This window comes from Molothrus aeneus, chromosome 20 (assembly GCF_037042795.1).
Source record: "Molothrus aeneus isolate 106 chromosome 20, BPBGC_Maene_1.0, whole genome shotgun sequence".
Classification (NCBI taxonomy): Eukaryota; Metazoa; Chordata; class Aves; order Passeriformes; family Icteridae; genus Molothrus; species Molothrus aeneus.
Window position 1 is genome coordinate 8,451,495 of NC_089665.1, and position 15,202 is coordinate 8,466,696.

The following is a 15,202-nucleotide window of genomic DNA, read 5'->3' on the forward strand; positions in this document are numbered from 1 at the left end:
GATAGGGAACTGATGCTTCTCAGTACAAGCCCTAATTTTTTAATTATCAGCAAGATCTGGAACGTGTAGCAAGGAAGCAGAACTGATGTTTAAAGGCACAGCACCAGCACAAAACCACGATGGGTTGGCTTTGGCCTGCCCCACATTTCAGGTCCCCTCTCTGCCTGATGACACTTTAATCTTGTTTGCTGTCCAGAATATCAGCAGGGAACAGCTCAAAGCTGCTCAAAGCTGCTCCCTTTTGCACCCTGCATGTGGTTCCTGTCTCCTGGAGAGGCTCTGCGTGAGCAGACCAGTCGAAATCCCGAGCGTGGACAGGTCCTGGGCTGGGAGTGCTGGGTTTGGAGAGCATTTTGTGTGCAGTGCCAGTGTCCCCTAGGGACTGGAGATGGGATAATCGGTGCTCTCTGATGGCAGCCAGCAGCTGGCTCGGTTCTGAGGAGGGGAAATGCTGAAATGCTGCCTCCTTCCAGCCGGCCCCAGCATTTTGGCAGCGGGGAGCAGGCGAGGAGGATCTGGAGGTTCAGGGGGCTCCGTCACCCACCTCACCCTGGCTCTGCTCAGGAGCTGCAGCCACTGTTGTCCCCACCCGTGGCCTCCTGCCCTCCTCACTGGGACCCACTTTGGTCTCCTTGCAGTTACTTGAAACCAGATGAGGACAAGAAATCCAAGCACAAGACAGCAGTGAAGAAGAAAACGCTGAACCCCGAGTTCAATGAGGTGGGTTTGGGCTGGGTGTGGTTCTCACCCAGGGGCTCTTCTCAACCTCAGACTTTAAAGATAAAAAATCACCACCTTGGTCACTGTGTGAGGGATTGGGGTTGGGCTCCCCGTGGGCAGCAAAGCCTGAGGAGGAGGATGGGCAGCCCCAGTCCCTGGTTCATCCTGGCTCTGCCTCTGCTCCTCCACAGGAGTTTTTCTATGAGATAAAGCACGGTGACCTGGCAAAGAAGACCCTGGAAGTCACAGTGTGGGACTATGACATCGGGAAATCCAATGATTTCATAGGTGAGTGGCGCACTACAGAAGGCCTCCTTGGCCTCTTTTTTATTTATCTTTGCTCTCTGTGCCTCTTATTTCTCCTGCACTCCTCCACCCTCCTGGTTTTTCTCCATTCATTCTCGCTTGGTTTCTGTTCTGCTTTTATCCCTCTCCTGCACCTGAGCCTCTCACAGAGCATCCAAGCAGGGAGAAAATGCATCTGCCTCTCCCCTTCTGTTTTCAGATGTTTTCCTCTGAGTGCAAAACATGTTTAACAGGGAGGTTTCATTTATCTCTGTTGGATGTCTGGGCTGTTTGTGATTTTGTCTCTGGTCACTGTGATTTATCACTAACAAGTGTCTCACAGCCCCTGTGATTGCAGTGAGCCCTTGGCACAAGGGACGGGGGCACTGCCTGGGGCTGGGGCACTGCCTGGGACAGGTCCCACACCACAGCCACCAGGGGGTGGAGAATCTGGGCTGGGTTTCACGTCAGGTTGGATGCCATGAGGATGCTGATGAATCCTAATGAAACCTGGCTCCCTCCAGCATCCCCCTCTGTGATGGTGTTTGCAGGGGTCTGAGGATGAGGGAAGAGACGAGGATCTGACTCCATGTTTCAGAAGGCTTGATTTATTATTTTATGATATATATTATATTAAAACCATACTAAAAGAATAGAAGAAAGTATTTCATCAGAAGGCTGGCTAAGAATAGAAAAAGAAGGAATGATAACAAAAGCTTGTGTCTCGGACAGAGAGTCTGAGCCAGCTGGGCTGTGATTTGCCATTAATTAGAAACAACCACATTAGACCAATCCCAGATGCACCTGTTGCATTCCACAGCAGCAGATAACCATTGGTTACAGTTTGTTCCTGAGGCCTCTCAGCTTCTCAGGAGAAAAAAAATCCTAAGGAAAGGATTTAAGGATTTTTCAGAAAATATCATGGCTACACCCCTCCACATCTCTCAGCATCCCCTGCAGAGCTGATGCTCCCCCCACACCTCTCCCTCTCTCTGTCTCCCTCCCAAGGCGGAGTCGTGTTAGGAATCAATGCCAAAGGGGAGCGGCTCAAGCACTGGTTCGACTGCCTGAAGAACAAGGACAAGAAAATCGAGCGCTGGCACACGCTGACCAACGAGCTGCCGGGCGCCGTGCTCAGCGACTGAGCCCCGCGGGGCCGCGGCTCCACCGCCCTCGGGCTCCTCCCAGCTTTGGGTACGGGGGGATGCCAGGACAGCCAGGACAGCAGGACACCCCCCAGCAGGGCCTGGCTGCAGGGAAGCCCTTCCCAGGGAAGAAGGCACGGATGGTTTGCTCTGGCTTTTCCAGAACGCCTCTTTGCGCCCTGCCGCACCCGCAGCCCCGCTCTGGAGCGCGCGCCCGCACGCTCACACTCACACTCACACTCACGCAGGTGTGCACCCCTGCATGCACTGCAGTCTGGCTCCTCTCCCAAATCCTGCCTCTCTACTCACAGTTTACCTTCTCGCTGCCTTGCAAGTCAGTGGCAAAAAAAAAAAAAAAAATAATGCGTCCGTCCGCGTCCGTGTGTCCGGCATCGGCAAAAGGCGTCCCCAAAAAACACACACAGAACCCAGAACTGTCTCCTCGAGGCAGCTTGTGCCATATCTCTGGTGGTTTGTCAGTCTCTGTGGTTTGGGCCTAAACAGTCTTTTCTGCATTTCAAGCTCCTCTGTTGGAATGATCGTGTCCCTGGTGAACCCGGACAGAGTGTTCGCTCTCCTTCCAGGAATGTTGTGCTCGTCCTCTCCAGTAAAACTCACGTGCAGGCAGCAGAGCTGTGCAGACCAAGCTTTTCCTCCTGGGATCAGGCAGCTTCACCTTTGGGAGGCAAAATGAAAAAGCTCCCTGGAACAGCCTGGCTGTTCCTGCTTCCCAGGAAGCAGCTTCTCTCCTAATGAAACCATGGCATGCAGCAGCATGGCTGTTTTTCCAGCAAAGCCAGCTTTCAGGCTGAATTTTTCTATAATTTTTTCCCTTTTTCATCCCTTTCCAATTCATGCATTAAGTAATGAAGATGCTGAGCCTCGGAGCTGAGCTGGAATTGTGTTTGTAGCTCGGCATGGCCGTGAGGTTGATTCATTTTCTGCCTCAAACAGCGTCCAAACCAAATAAATTTCTGTGTATGGCACAGTAATATTAATATGGCACAGTAATAATATATTAATATTACAATAATCCCAGATGTCATCCTCTGTGATCCACCTTGGCTGGATCTTCATCATCATCCCACCAGACATGCAGTGGGATAAGCTAAAGCTTTCTAGGAAATGCTGCACCATTCCCAAAACGTTTGGAAGCCTTTAAACAATGATTTCTTAGGAAGAGCTGCTCTTTCCCCACGAGTCTCAGTTACCCTCAGCTTCCAAACCCTGTGCAGGTATTGCCAACTTCTTTTTTTTTTTTCTCTTGGGAAGCACTGGAATCTGTGGAAACCTATGTTTACTTTTCCAAGTGATGATCCTGTTACACCTTGTTACACCTTGTTTGATATTGGGGTGGGGGGAGGGAGATAAAAGGAAAAAAAAACCAACATTCCTAGGGGTTTTTTAAATAACTCAATATTTGTAATGCATCCTGCAGATGTGCATGGATTTTATTTGAATACTGGCAGCCTGTCAAGTCGGATGTTCCCGCTAATCCTTTGTGGTCCAGCACCTTAAAACCTGGTTGGGGTCTGAGCTTCCAGGGAAGCTCCAGGAGCACCAGGTTGGCTGTGCCTCCCTTTTCTGGCGAAGTTCCTTTCAATCCATCCTTTTTCCCAGCCGATGAAACTGGTTGATGCCTGAGGTGGAGTAGGACACGTGTGTGTGGGTTCCTTCACTTTGTACCCCAGTCTTTTCTAAGTGGACGCTCCGTCCCTCGTCCCAGCTGCATGCAGAGTTGGTGGTTGTCATGCCAGGCCTCGTGAAAATGTTTGATACCAATGTTTTGCTACCATGTGAAGGCTGCAGAAACCGTCCTTACCTGCATCCTGAGAGACTTTTGTATTTCAGTATTACCTATCTGTGTACTTTTGGTCAGATTTGTTAATATTTATAACGAGAACCGAAAATAAAAAGGTTAAAAAAATAAAAATTAAAAAAAAAAAAGAGAAAAAGAAAAAGAAAGGTTGATGCTGGTGGTGCAGCTTTTGAATTTGGGGGATGGCAAGGATTTGGGAAGAAATGGTTTTAAACCAGAGCATTGGGGGCTTCTTGGCCCAATATAGCATAAATATTATAAATGTACTATATAAATACTATAAAATACTATAAAAGTATTATAAATATTATATATGTACTTATAAGTATTTATAAATATATATATGGGGATGGAGATATAGATATATATATATATATGGACAGAGAAAATACATCTATTGGAGAGAGAAAATACATCTATATGGCCCAATTAAGTATATATACTACATATATATTTATATTTATTTATGTTTAATATGTATTTAGTAGCCTTGAAGCCCAGCAAACCCAGGGCACAGGGAATGATGTCCAGACCCAGGTGCCAAGGCCAGGCTCACAGATGGAAAACACAAGAAAAAAAATATTTACTCAATTAAATTATGCTCTGTTCAGCCATCAGATTTCTGTTTAAGTCACTCTTTATCCCCTCGGGAATAAAGAGCTGATTATAAAAAGCAGGAGGGAGGACAAACCCTTCAGATTAAAATAAAGCTTAAGGTATTTGAAAGCCAAGCTGCTCTGGGGCACGTCAGCCCCTCCAGCTCTATAAAGAGGCTCAGCTTTTGGGGGAGCTCACCTGCCCCAGGTGCTGCTGCTCCATGGACAGCACCCAGGAGCCCCCAAACAGCAGCACCCCAGGGCCCTTTGATGGCCCCCAGTGGCCCCACCAGGCCCCCAGGGCCGTGTACCTGGGGGTGGCCGTGCTCATGGGGCTGGTGGTGGCCTCGGCCTCGGTGCTCAATGGCCTGGTCATCGTGGTGTCCATCAGGCACAAGAGGCTGCGCTCGCCCCTCAATTACATCCTGGTGAACCTGGCCGTGGCCAACCTGCTGGTGACACTCTGCGGCAGCTCCGTCAGCCTCTCCAACAACATCCGCGGCTTCTTCGTCTTTGGGGAGCGCCTCTGCCAGCTGGAGGGCTTCATGGTGTCCCTGACAGGTAAGGAGAGCACTCCAGACCTGCCCCTGGGCTTTGGATGGTGCTTTTGGGTTTAGCAGAGGGGCTTTTGGAGATGTTTCAGCACCTAAAGTCAACAATTTCACGTTGTGGAAGTCGTGTCCTTCAGCTCTTGGTTAGCACAGGGAAGGGTTGGCTGTGCCAGGTCACCACACATCCAGTCTTGGTCTTGACAGAGTGGGAAATGCCACTTGGGGACATTGGGAATCCTTGTTTGGGATGTATTTCATGGGTGCTGGCTGTGCACCAGGGACTGGAAATTGCACAGAACCTCTTCTTGAGGACACTCTGTTGTTGTAACCACAAGGCATCACAGCCACCCATTGCCAACTTCATCTCTAAGGGCCAAATATCCCAGTTGTCCCTGCTGTGAGAGAAGCAGTGCCAAAATCACAGTCTCTAACAGCCAAATATCACAGCTGTCCCTGATGTAAGGAAAAGACATCCGACTTCTTGTTCAAACAATATTTCCTTGAACTAAACCATCATCTAGCAGGTGCCAGCACAGGCAGCAGAAGCTGTCCCTGAGACACAACCCCTGCTGTCCCCCCAGGCATCGTGGGGCTGTGGTCCCTGGCCATCCTGGCCTTGGAGAGGTACCTGGTGGTCTGCAGACCCCTGGGAGACTTTCGGTTCCAGCACCAGCACGCTGCCAGTGGCTGTGCCTTCACCTGGGGCTGGTCCCTGCTCTGGACAACCCCACCACTGCTGGGCTGGAGCAGCTACGTGCCTGAAGGTAGGGGAGATGTGCATCAGACTCCGCTGTGCTGAGTTCTTGCATCTTGTTTTCAAGCCTGGGGTAGCTGGAGAAGGTCTGGGATGGAGTCTAAAGGGTCAATCTCTCCTGTTAATATCTCCTGCTTGCTCAGCCAATAATCCTCTCCTGGAAGCTGTTCTTTGGAAGTTCCCCACCACAGAACACTCTGCAGCCATTCTTATTGGAGCTGCTCTGGCTGCTGGAGCAGCACCCAGCCCAAATCTGCTCTTGTAGGGGCCTGGCACAACTCCATAACAAATCTCAAATCACATCTGGCCAGCCCAAACCCCCAGTGGCTGATCTCTAGGCCCTTGGGGACGGGCACATGAGGTGGCATGGCTGTTTTGGAGCCCATCCTTGAGCCCTTATCCAAGCCCCATCTGCTTTGGGCTCGTTCCCAACCTTTATTCCAGGCCTGAGAACCTCCTGCGGGCCCAACTGGTACACGGGTGGCAGCAACAACAGCAGCTACATCCTGGCCTTGTTTGTCACCTGCTTTGTGGTGCCCCTCAGCCTGATCCTCTTCTCCTACACCAACCTGCTGCTGACCCTGCGGGCGGTAAGTGAGCCCAGCTCAGGTGAGCCCGTTCCCAAAGTGTCTCCAAGGGGATGGAGAGCCTCAGGGCAGGTGTTGGGGACAGCCAGGCTCCTCCTGGCACTGCCATCAGGGCTCCCAGTTGTGAGAAATGGCTACTCACTTTTCATAGTTTAGGAAGGTTTATTAAACCTTATCAAAAATACAGCAGAGGGCTGAACAAAGAAAAAAGGCTACGGTGCCGGGAGCAAAAGATTTTCTCCATCATGTGCTCAGCCCCCTCACAATGGAGGTTTTTTCCTTTTTAACCCTTTAACCCATCCCAAAGTTCTGTCCATCAACCCCTTCTTCGCTGTCCAGTGGTGGAGATCTCTCAAATCCTGACTGGAGGTCAGGTGTCACCGCAGTGACAAGCCAGCCCTCCCAGATGTCCCTTGATAACCACGTGAGGGGGAACAACATACCTATAAACCTATACAGCTTTTCTTAACCTATATCCATGATATTTCTCTGTTAATTGTGAGAGTCGATCATGGCATTCCTCATCTGTTACAGATGGATAATGAGATGATTGGCTCTCACAATTAGGAGATACCTATTGGGTGAATGTTAAGAAAAGCTTTAGTGATGTGTAGTTGTTATTGTAGTTTAGATGTCCTCTGTTCTCCCCATGGTTCCCCTTCCCCCTGTATTGTTGCCATCAGACAGCCTGGGCTGTCCAGGACAGGTACAAAGAAGCTGCACAGGTGTCCCTTGCATGGGGCAGGTGGGAATGGAAAAGCTTGAGGGTGCTCAGGGGGTGAGGCAGACAACACCTGACCTCCAATCCAGGTACAAGAAAAGAGTTTCCACTTATAAATGGCAAAGAAGAGCTGACTGACAGACTCTGGGAGGGGCCAGGGCTGGCTGATGCAATCCCCAGGGCTATAAAAGACTGAGCATCCATCTTGAAGATGAACTGACAACATGGTATCCACAAGGGGCAGTTCCCAGGGCTGCAGCTTTTTCCTGATGTAGTCCTTTGTTGTATTTTTGTTAAGGTTTAATGTGAAAAATGCCAATCGCTTGTTTTTAAAATTTTTAAATGTTTTATAGTAATAAAATTGTTGTGAAAATAGTAATACAATTAGAGTAATAATAATTTGGACAATTTGAATTAGGACGATATGAGACAATAGAAACAAAGAGTTACAGATGTCCAGGTACCTTTTCTGGGCAAAATAAGCCTGAAAAAGGACCCACTTTAACAGAGGATTAACCCTTAAAAACAACAGCCTGTTGCATATTCATACAGCTCATCCATGATGCATAAATTCCATTCAAACACAGGATTCTGTCTGGTCAGTGTTGGCTTCTTCCTCTGAATCCTAACAGTGTCTTGAAGGCAGGAAGAAGTTCGTTTCTTCTGATAATGGGGCAATAAATTCTTTTTCTCTGAAGGATTCAGGTGTCCTGTAGCTGCTATCTCAGCGCGAGTCCTTTCTTTAAAGAAGTATCTTACATCGCATAGTTCCTATTTTAACTTTACTTGCGAAAAGCCAATCATAAAATACGCATTTTTCACACTCAATAAACCTTTTTACATCTCCAAAGGGAGCAGTTGTTCCTCACATGATCCGTCCCAGAAGGGATGGGAGGCTGTTCCAGGCTGCTGACAGGCCTCTCCTGTCTCCCAAACGCCGCAGGCAGCGGCGCAGCAGCAGGAGTCGGACACGACGCAGCAGGCGGAGCGGGAGGTGACGCGCATGGTGGTGGCCATGGTGGTGGCCTTCCTCACCTGCTGGCTGCCCTACACCACCTTTGCACTGGTGGTGGCCACCAACAAGGACGTTGTCATCCAGCCAGCCCTGGCATCCCTGCCCTCCTACTTCTCCAAGACGGCCACGGTTTACAACCCCATCATCTACGTCTTCATGAACAAACAGGTGAGAGAAAGCTCCAAATAAACAGAGCAACCAACAAACCAAGCTGGAGAGCAGCTGGACAGGCTCAAAAATCCTGGAGGAAGCATCTGTCTTCTCTGGAAGTGTGGTCCCAGGCTTGGGGTTGCTGTGTAAGCAGCGAGGATTTGGGGAATAAGATGGAAAGGGAGGGAGCAGCCTGCGAGCCCGAACAAGAGCTCATTTTCTGCTTCCATGGTTTTATGGGGTCAGGCAACTTAATGTTGGATCACAAGCTGCTCGTTGAAGGCACAAAGCAAACAGAATGAAACTTTTATTGTCCATAAAGCACAAAGAGTTGGACTGGGAATAGACAGAGATCCTTCCCAAAATATAACCAGGGTCCAAGCTGCCCAGTCTCCGGGTGACGCCGGATTTCTGCTGCCACAAATAACCTGTCCCTTCCTTCCCTGCTCAGTTCCAGAGCTGCCTGCTGGGAATGCTGTGCTGTGGTTACCACCCCAGGGGGATGGGGAAAACCTCTCCAGCTGCCCCCAGTCCCCAGGTCGCTGCAGAGGGGCTGAGGAACAAGGTGACACCATCCCACCCCGTGTGACAACTGCCACGTCCTGCCTGCACCAGTGCCACCTCCAGGACCTGCCTGTGCTACCCACAGCAGCACAGAGGGATCGGGGTGGAGCTGATGGGGGGCTCTCAGAGGCTGGAGAGGTCCCCAACAACATAAAAAAGACAGGACAGTGTCTTCTTGCAGGTGAGGAACCATCCCATTATGGGAGAAAATGCAGATTTTCACTATGTCCCTCTCCTAAGGAACCCCCTCCCTCCCCCTGGAGCCTTTCAAGAACACCAAATAAAAAATGAACAGTAATTTTTCCTCAGTGCACAGCATCCCAGGTGGCTGTTTGGCCCAGAGTCAGGTGGAACATGGTCTGTCACCATCCCCTGACAGACCAAGCCCTGCCTGCAACGCCTGGTCCTGCTGGGAAGTTCAGGGAGATGCTGTAAATCTGGCATAAATCCAGCAGGAATGTTTGAGAGCCAACTGTGTTAATAAACACTGATAAATACTGAGCAGCTCATCTGTTTTATTGGCTGATAGAAGGTTTGACAGAAAACACATCCCCTCCTGCCACCAGGGCTGGCACATCCCTCGTGGCAAGTGCCACAAACATCTCTACAGACAGCCAGGAAATAAAACAGACACAAAGTTAATTTTCTTTTTTTAGACTTAAGGCAATAAGGAAAGGTCTGAATGCACAATTTCCCAGCAAGAGTGAAAACACAAGTGGTAACAGGCCCAAGGCATAGCAGACGCCCACCAGCAGCAAACAAAAGATGCCAAAGCCTGAAAGGATAAAATAAAAGATAAAAAAACCTCCACAGGCTCCACAGCTTCACACCTCATCTCAAATCTCCAGTCTCAGTGATTATCTACCCCAGCTGCAATCACACTTCTGTTTTTGGAGGCAGATTCTGTCACTCAGGAGCCCAGGAAAGGCTGCTGAAGGTGATATTGAAGAGTGCAAGTGCATGAAACTGGGTTTCACCCAATTCCTCTATCTCTAAAAATGCCTGCCTGTCTTCAGAGTTCTTATAGAGTTCTGATCCTGAACCCTTGAATTGCTTTCAAATGAGGTGATCCACAGCCAGGCACCCCAGCAATTTGCACTGCCATGGAGGATGATGAGATTTGGGAGACTGAGGGTTTGGTTGGTTTTTTTTTTCCCCCACCATCTGAGATTCTCTGCTTCAAACCAAAAATAAAACAAAAATCCCCAAACCGGTCTAGTCCAAAAGAATGAAAGATGTTGGAGCAACCTGGGCTAGTGGAAAGTAGTGGAGGAGTGGAATTAAATAATATTTATGATATTTTCCAACCCAAACCATGCCATGAGTCCGTGAGCTGGTGTGGGGGGACAGGACACCCATCCCCACCCCTGTCTCAGCCTCCCTCTCTCCTGCTGTGCAGAACAGCTCACAGGGCTCAGAGAGGAATTAGAACAGCTCAGTATCACTGTTTTAATTTAATTAATTGGGCTTTCATTCTCTGGGAAGCTGAAAAGCAGCATTAGATGGGCCCTCTGATCTCCTCTGCTGTCTTGCACTGGTCCTTGTTTAATTGTTCCTGTTAATCACAGCTTTTGTGCCCATGCTTTATGTTATCAGGATGATTCAAGTCCATGCTAAACTTAAATCTGGGAAAGCACAAGCAGCTGAGAAACTGAAATCTCTGTTGTGTTCTGGCCCCGATAAGGAGATCAGACAGGCCATGAGGCTGCTTGAAAGGCCCTCCACCAACAGAAATAAAAATTCTCCACATTAAGATTAAAAAAAGATAGGGAAACTGTTCACAGTCTGCTCACCATTTGGTCCCACAGATAAAATAGAACAAGAAATGCAGGAAGCTGAGATTTCACATGTTGTTATCCAGCCAGGGATGGATAATTCTGTGCATGTGAAAACGCTCCTGTGCTGCTCTCCACACACTGCAGCAGCCACTTGGCTTTGGCTACTTTTTATTTAATTAAACAGCCCTGAAATGCAACAAAAACACCACCCAAAGTGAGAGGGAATGACCCTCAGTTATGAGTCACAAGCCACCGAGGACAGGATCACAAAATCCAAATTTGCAATTTAACTTTTTGCGCTCTCTATCCCTGCTGGTGACACAGCCCCAGGGCCGTGGGGAGCAGGATCTTGTTCCAGCAGCTCCCACCAGGAATAAAAATCCTTCTGCCTGCAGCACAGAAGTCCCACACAGAGAATCCAGGTTGGAACAAGGCTGGGTTAGAAAATATTAAACCTTTTTTTGGCCAGAATTGTGTCACAGCCCAGGGCAAGGCCTGTGCTAGGCCTGAGGCGCCTCTGTCACTGCCACCACAGCACAAACACATAAAAGATTTTTATTTTCTCTTATCTTTCCTCAGAAAGATTTTTATTTTCTCTTATCTTTTGTCCCCCACCCCTGCAGGATCCACCCTGGAGCAGCTCCATCAGTGCCTGGTTGTATCATGGCCTGATGATGGGAAGCAGTGTTAAAAACGTGTGAAAAACCCAACAAACCAACCCCAAAAATGAACCTCCAAGCCAGAAAAAGAACCAAAGGCACCACAATAACCTTGGAAACTTTTATTAATGTTGTTTAACCAAATGAACAGGTACAGAATTGGAGCATTTCCTTGCAAAAGCAAGAATGAAGATGCAAAACTTGGCACTCCCAGATGTGCAAAAGCAGCTCAAAGCCCAGGGAACAGGACAACCTTCCCTCCTGCACCTTGAACAGCATTTATCACAAAAAAGTGTTAAATATGAAATTGCTGTGACCATCAAAATTCTCCCCCAAAACTCAATTATATCCAGAGATCTTGGTGGGTTATTTTTGGATGAGGCCTACCAACAATGTGGTTGAATTAAACACCAGGTATCTTCATAACAACCACACTTTTTTCCACATTCTTGTCTGATGCTGGCAGGGAACATATTGCTGCACTTGCAATCTCTGGAGAACACTGCCTTTTCCTCATTAGCTTTTTGCACAGCAATTAATCCCTTTAATCAGTCAAATCAGTTCAACACTAGATCACAAAAGCACTAAGTAAAGAGAAAACAAGAAATTACCTTGTTAAATTTAATGAGCAAGGAAAAACAGACTCTACACGGGCTGCAACACTCCAGCATGGAAACATTTCAGTGCCTGAGCAGCACCAGCAGCCCACAGAATTACAATCATTTTGTCTTTAATCTGAAAACTGCATAATGCAACAGAGCAAGGAATTCTTTAGCTTATGAAAATGTGCACGTGCAGAATAAAAAGCAGTTTCATAAGGATGTGACAGTAAAAAAAAAACAGCTCACTTCTGCACATTGACATTGCCTGGGCATGAAACAAGGGCATGAAACCAGTACAAAACATTTCAGAACACAGAGCACTGGGTTTTCTTCTGAACTTGCTGCTGCTGTTAAAGGAAATCTGAGCTTTACAGGTGTTTATGTGGCCAAAAAGGGGCTGTAATTCACAGACCCAACACTGTGCAAGCAGCAGCAAGCAGGTGATGTGTAGAACTTGTTCACTCTGTGTTTTAATCATGGAGAGAGCTCTCATCCAAAACAATTTTCCTGCAGGGGACAAAAAAAAAAAAAAAGAGGTAAAAATGGTTATGAAGTTGTTTTTTCTTCTGTAAAGTACAAGATGAAGGGAATGGGATTTTACAGTGCCTCTTTTTCATGGAAAAGAGGAATGCAGCTCGTGCCACAAATGAATTTCCACCACAATTCCAGTTTAACTCACAGGGAGTCTCACCTGAAGGGTGGAGCTGGAGCCAGCTGCTGCTGGGGGTGGGATTTCTGATCCTTGATCTCATCTAAAAACCAGGGAAATTCAGCTCAGAACATGAAAGCCACACGGAGACAGCAAGTGAATCAAGAGCTGCAGGTTCCTCTGCTTGATTCATTCAGCCCCATTTGGAATCAGAACCCAGTCCCAGCTCTGCTGCATCACCCAGGACCCTCGTGGGGATCAGAAAATCAGAAAAAATCCTGATTTCCATCCCTGAAGCCCAATCCCAGCTCAGCTGTGGAGCTCTGACAGCAAACGGGGGCACAGCTGCCGTTGCTGTAATAATTTGTTATTGTAATGCAATAACAAGCACAGGGATGTCACCCCCAGGCTTCTACATTTTAAAATTACCATCAATATTTCCAAAAGTAACCAGAGATTTGGGACATTTCAAACTGTGGGTGCATCCAGCAGCTCTACAGACCAAGGGCACCTGCTGAAGTCCCTGCACAGCTTCCTGGTGCTCTGCCTCCAGCCCAGGCTCCTCTCTCCTCTGCTTCATTCTTCCTTCCAGCATCTTCTGGATCTTCCAGGCTGGCAGCCCTTGAATGACAGAATTTTGTATATCATCCTCATTTTTTTTCCTAACAGGATGAAATAGAAAATTCTGATGCCAAACATTCTGATGCCAACAAGTTTCCTTTGTGAGACAGAAGTTAGGGATGACTTATGAGCACTCACTGTGGAGCTGTTCAGAGTTATTGGGCTCTGATCTTTAGTTCCAAGAAAAAAACCAGTTATTTGGGATATGAATATTTTCCTTAAAATGATGCTTAAATGACTTCTGCCATGTTCTTCAAATTTCCTAATATACTGCCATGAAAGCACAACCATTTTCACAAACTCTTCTTTATAAAGAGCTTTCATGACTCTGTTCTCTTAATGCACATTTTCTCTGTCTCAAAAAATTCCCCCATTCTGTCAAATTATCTCTGATTTCTGTGAAGACCAAGCACTGCCTTTCAGGGCTGTTGAAGTATTTGCTTTCCACCTACAGGAAGTTGTATTAACAAAACATTTTTTTCCATCTCAATTTAGTAGGAGAGTTCACATTCATGTCTCCAGGCAAGTTCCCTGGCACTCCACTCCCTAAGGAGTCTCAGCCCATTTTCTGAAAAGTCCTCCACAGATCTGTACACAGCACACAGAATAAACCCTTGAACACAAACAGAAATTATCAGCTCACCCAAGAGTGTGTCCCTGAGGCTCTTCTTGGATCTCCTCATCTCCAGGAACTGCATGGAGCATTCTTTCCAAAACATCATCCAGACTGGAGTGAGCTCTGGTAAATAAAAGATTTCAAAGTGATGGTGACAAGGGTCATGCTGCAAATTTCCAAATAAAACAGTCATAAGGGGATTGAAAGTTTTCTGTAAGCATTGAATCTTGTTAAAATTCTAAGTCTTTGTAACTCAAAGCCAGACATGCCTTCCCATCCTTTTTCATACCTTTCTGTATCCTCTGCTAGATTAAATGACTCCTTAGTCCATAAACTCTGATTTGTCTTCTCATTTCTCTCAGATTCTTTTCCTGACTCTCTGTTTTCCATTTTAACTTGATCAAGAGCTATTCACATAAACAGCAAGATTTTAGTATCAAAGGAAGATAAACAAAGACATTAAAATGTTGTTTTCTTTGCTTCACTTGGGCAATTTCCAGTTGCCCACTTCTCAGTCACTCTTTCCTCAGCCAGGCCTGATTTTCTACCAGATGAACAAATTCCCATTATCTACAGTCAAAGCAAGGCCCAGATAAATATTTCACTCCAACACATTTCCAGACTCACAGGACTCCACATTTTGCTTCCCATTGAAATGAAAAATGCATTTGGAAATGAATCTTTAATCTTTCCCCTTCCAATCCCAGATAGGGGAGAGAAACCCAAGGGAAACCTGAGGATGGCAGCTTGGTTTGCCTATTTATCAAAATCCAGTGTTTTTCCCTCAAAGATTTATCAGCAAATTCTGTTCCCCACAGAAATCAGGGTTAGGGTTGGGCTTAGGGCTGAGAAGGGCACCCCATGGTGAACTTGCTCATCTGGAAATTCCTGGTGATGGGGTTAAACTTAGGTTTGGGCTAATGGGGAATATTTCAGCCCCTTCTGCTGGGCTGTGATAAGCAGGAAGCACGAGGCTGCCACAAAAAATGGGAGTCTGAAATAGCTGTGCTTTATGCAAATCCAAGAAAACCACAGTGATTGAGCAGCCAGCAATAGCCTGCTGCAGTCCTCTCCCCCTAAAAACAAGAAGCTCCAATGAACTTCCATCCCTCAGGAAAAGATTTTACAAAGCTGTAGGACAACCAAACATGTGCCAGCATCATTCTCAAGTGACTGTGTTATTTAGCTTTTTACAGACTTAACTCATGTTCTGCCTTTTTCTTTTTTTTTCCTTTGCCTTTTTTTGTCTGCCTTTATTTTTTACTGCTGCTCACTTTGTGACTCACTGGAGGGAAAAAAAAGCCCAGCTGATAAACATTTAGGTTTTCTGCTCCTCTGACACGACTTGTTGTACATCTAAAAATGATTCC

General features: G+C 47.1%; 3 protein-coding genes across 3 annotated transcripts in view; 2 read left to right on the forward strand and 1 right to left on the reverse strand.

The window, feature by feature from the left end:
• Positions 1-4,279, forward strand: part of DOC2B (double C2 domain beta) — a 31,649-nt gene extending 27,370 nt beyond the window's left edge. The window contains exons 7-9 of the mRNA XM_066563222.1: positions 639-720; positions 912-1,008; positions 2,014-4,279. Of these exons, the coding sequence (XP_066419319.1) occupies positions 639-720; positions 912-1,008; positions 2,014-2,150 (316 nt within the window). The 3' untranslated portion in view covers positions 2,151-4,279. The remainder of the gene's footprint in view (positions 1-638; positions 721-911; positions 1,009-2,013) is intronic.
• A 507-nt stretch (positions 4,280-4,786) lies between these two features.
• LOC136565265 (pinopsin) lies at positions 4,787-8,932 on the forward strand. Its single transcript, XM_066563767.1, has 5 exons — positions 4,787-5,126; positions 5,698-5,880; positions 6,315-6,460; positions 8,122-8,361; positions 8,795-8,932. The coding sequence occupies exons 1-5, from the start codon at positions 4,787-4,789 to the stop codon at positions 8,930-8,932; spliced, it is 1,047 nt and encodes a 348-aa protein (XP_066419864.1).
• Positions 8,933-12,078: 3,146 nt separating this feature from the next.
• Positions 12,079-15,202, reverse strand: part of TEX14 (testis expressed 14, intercellular bridge forming factor) — a 36,479-nt gene continuing 33,355 nt past the window's right edge. The window contains exons 27-31 of the mRNA XM_066563512.1: positions 14,122-14,239; positions 13,860-13,955; positions 13,107-13,216; positions 12,638-12,698; positions 12,079-12,453 (exon numbers count right to left, since the gene is read on the reverse strand). Coding sequence (XP_066419609.1) covers positions 12,417-12,453; positions 12,638-12,698; positions 13,107-13,216; positions 13,860-13,955; positions 14,122-14,239 — 422 coding nt within the window. The 3' untranslated portion in view covers positions 12,079-12,416. The remainder of the gene's footprint in view (positions 12,454-12,637; positions 12,699-13,106; positions 13,217-13,859; positions 13,956-14,121; positions 14,240-15,202) is intronic.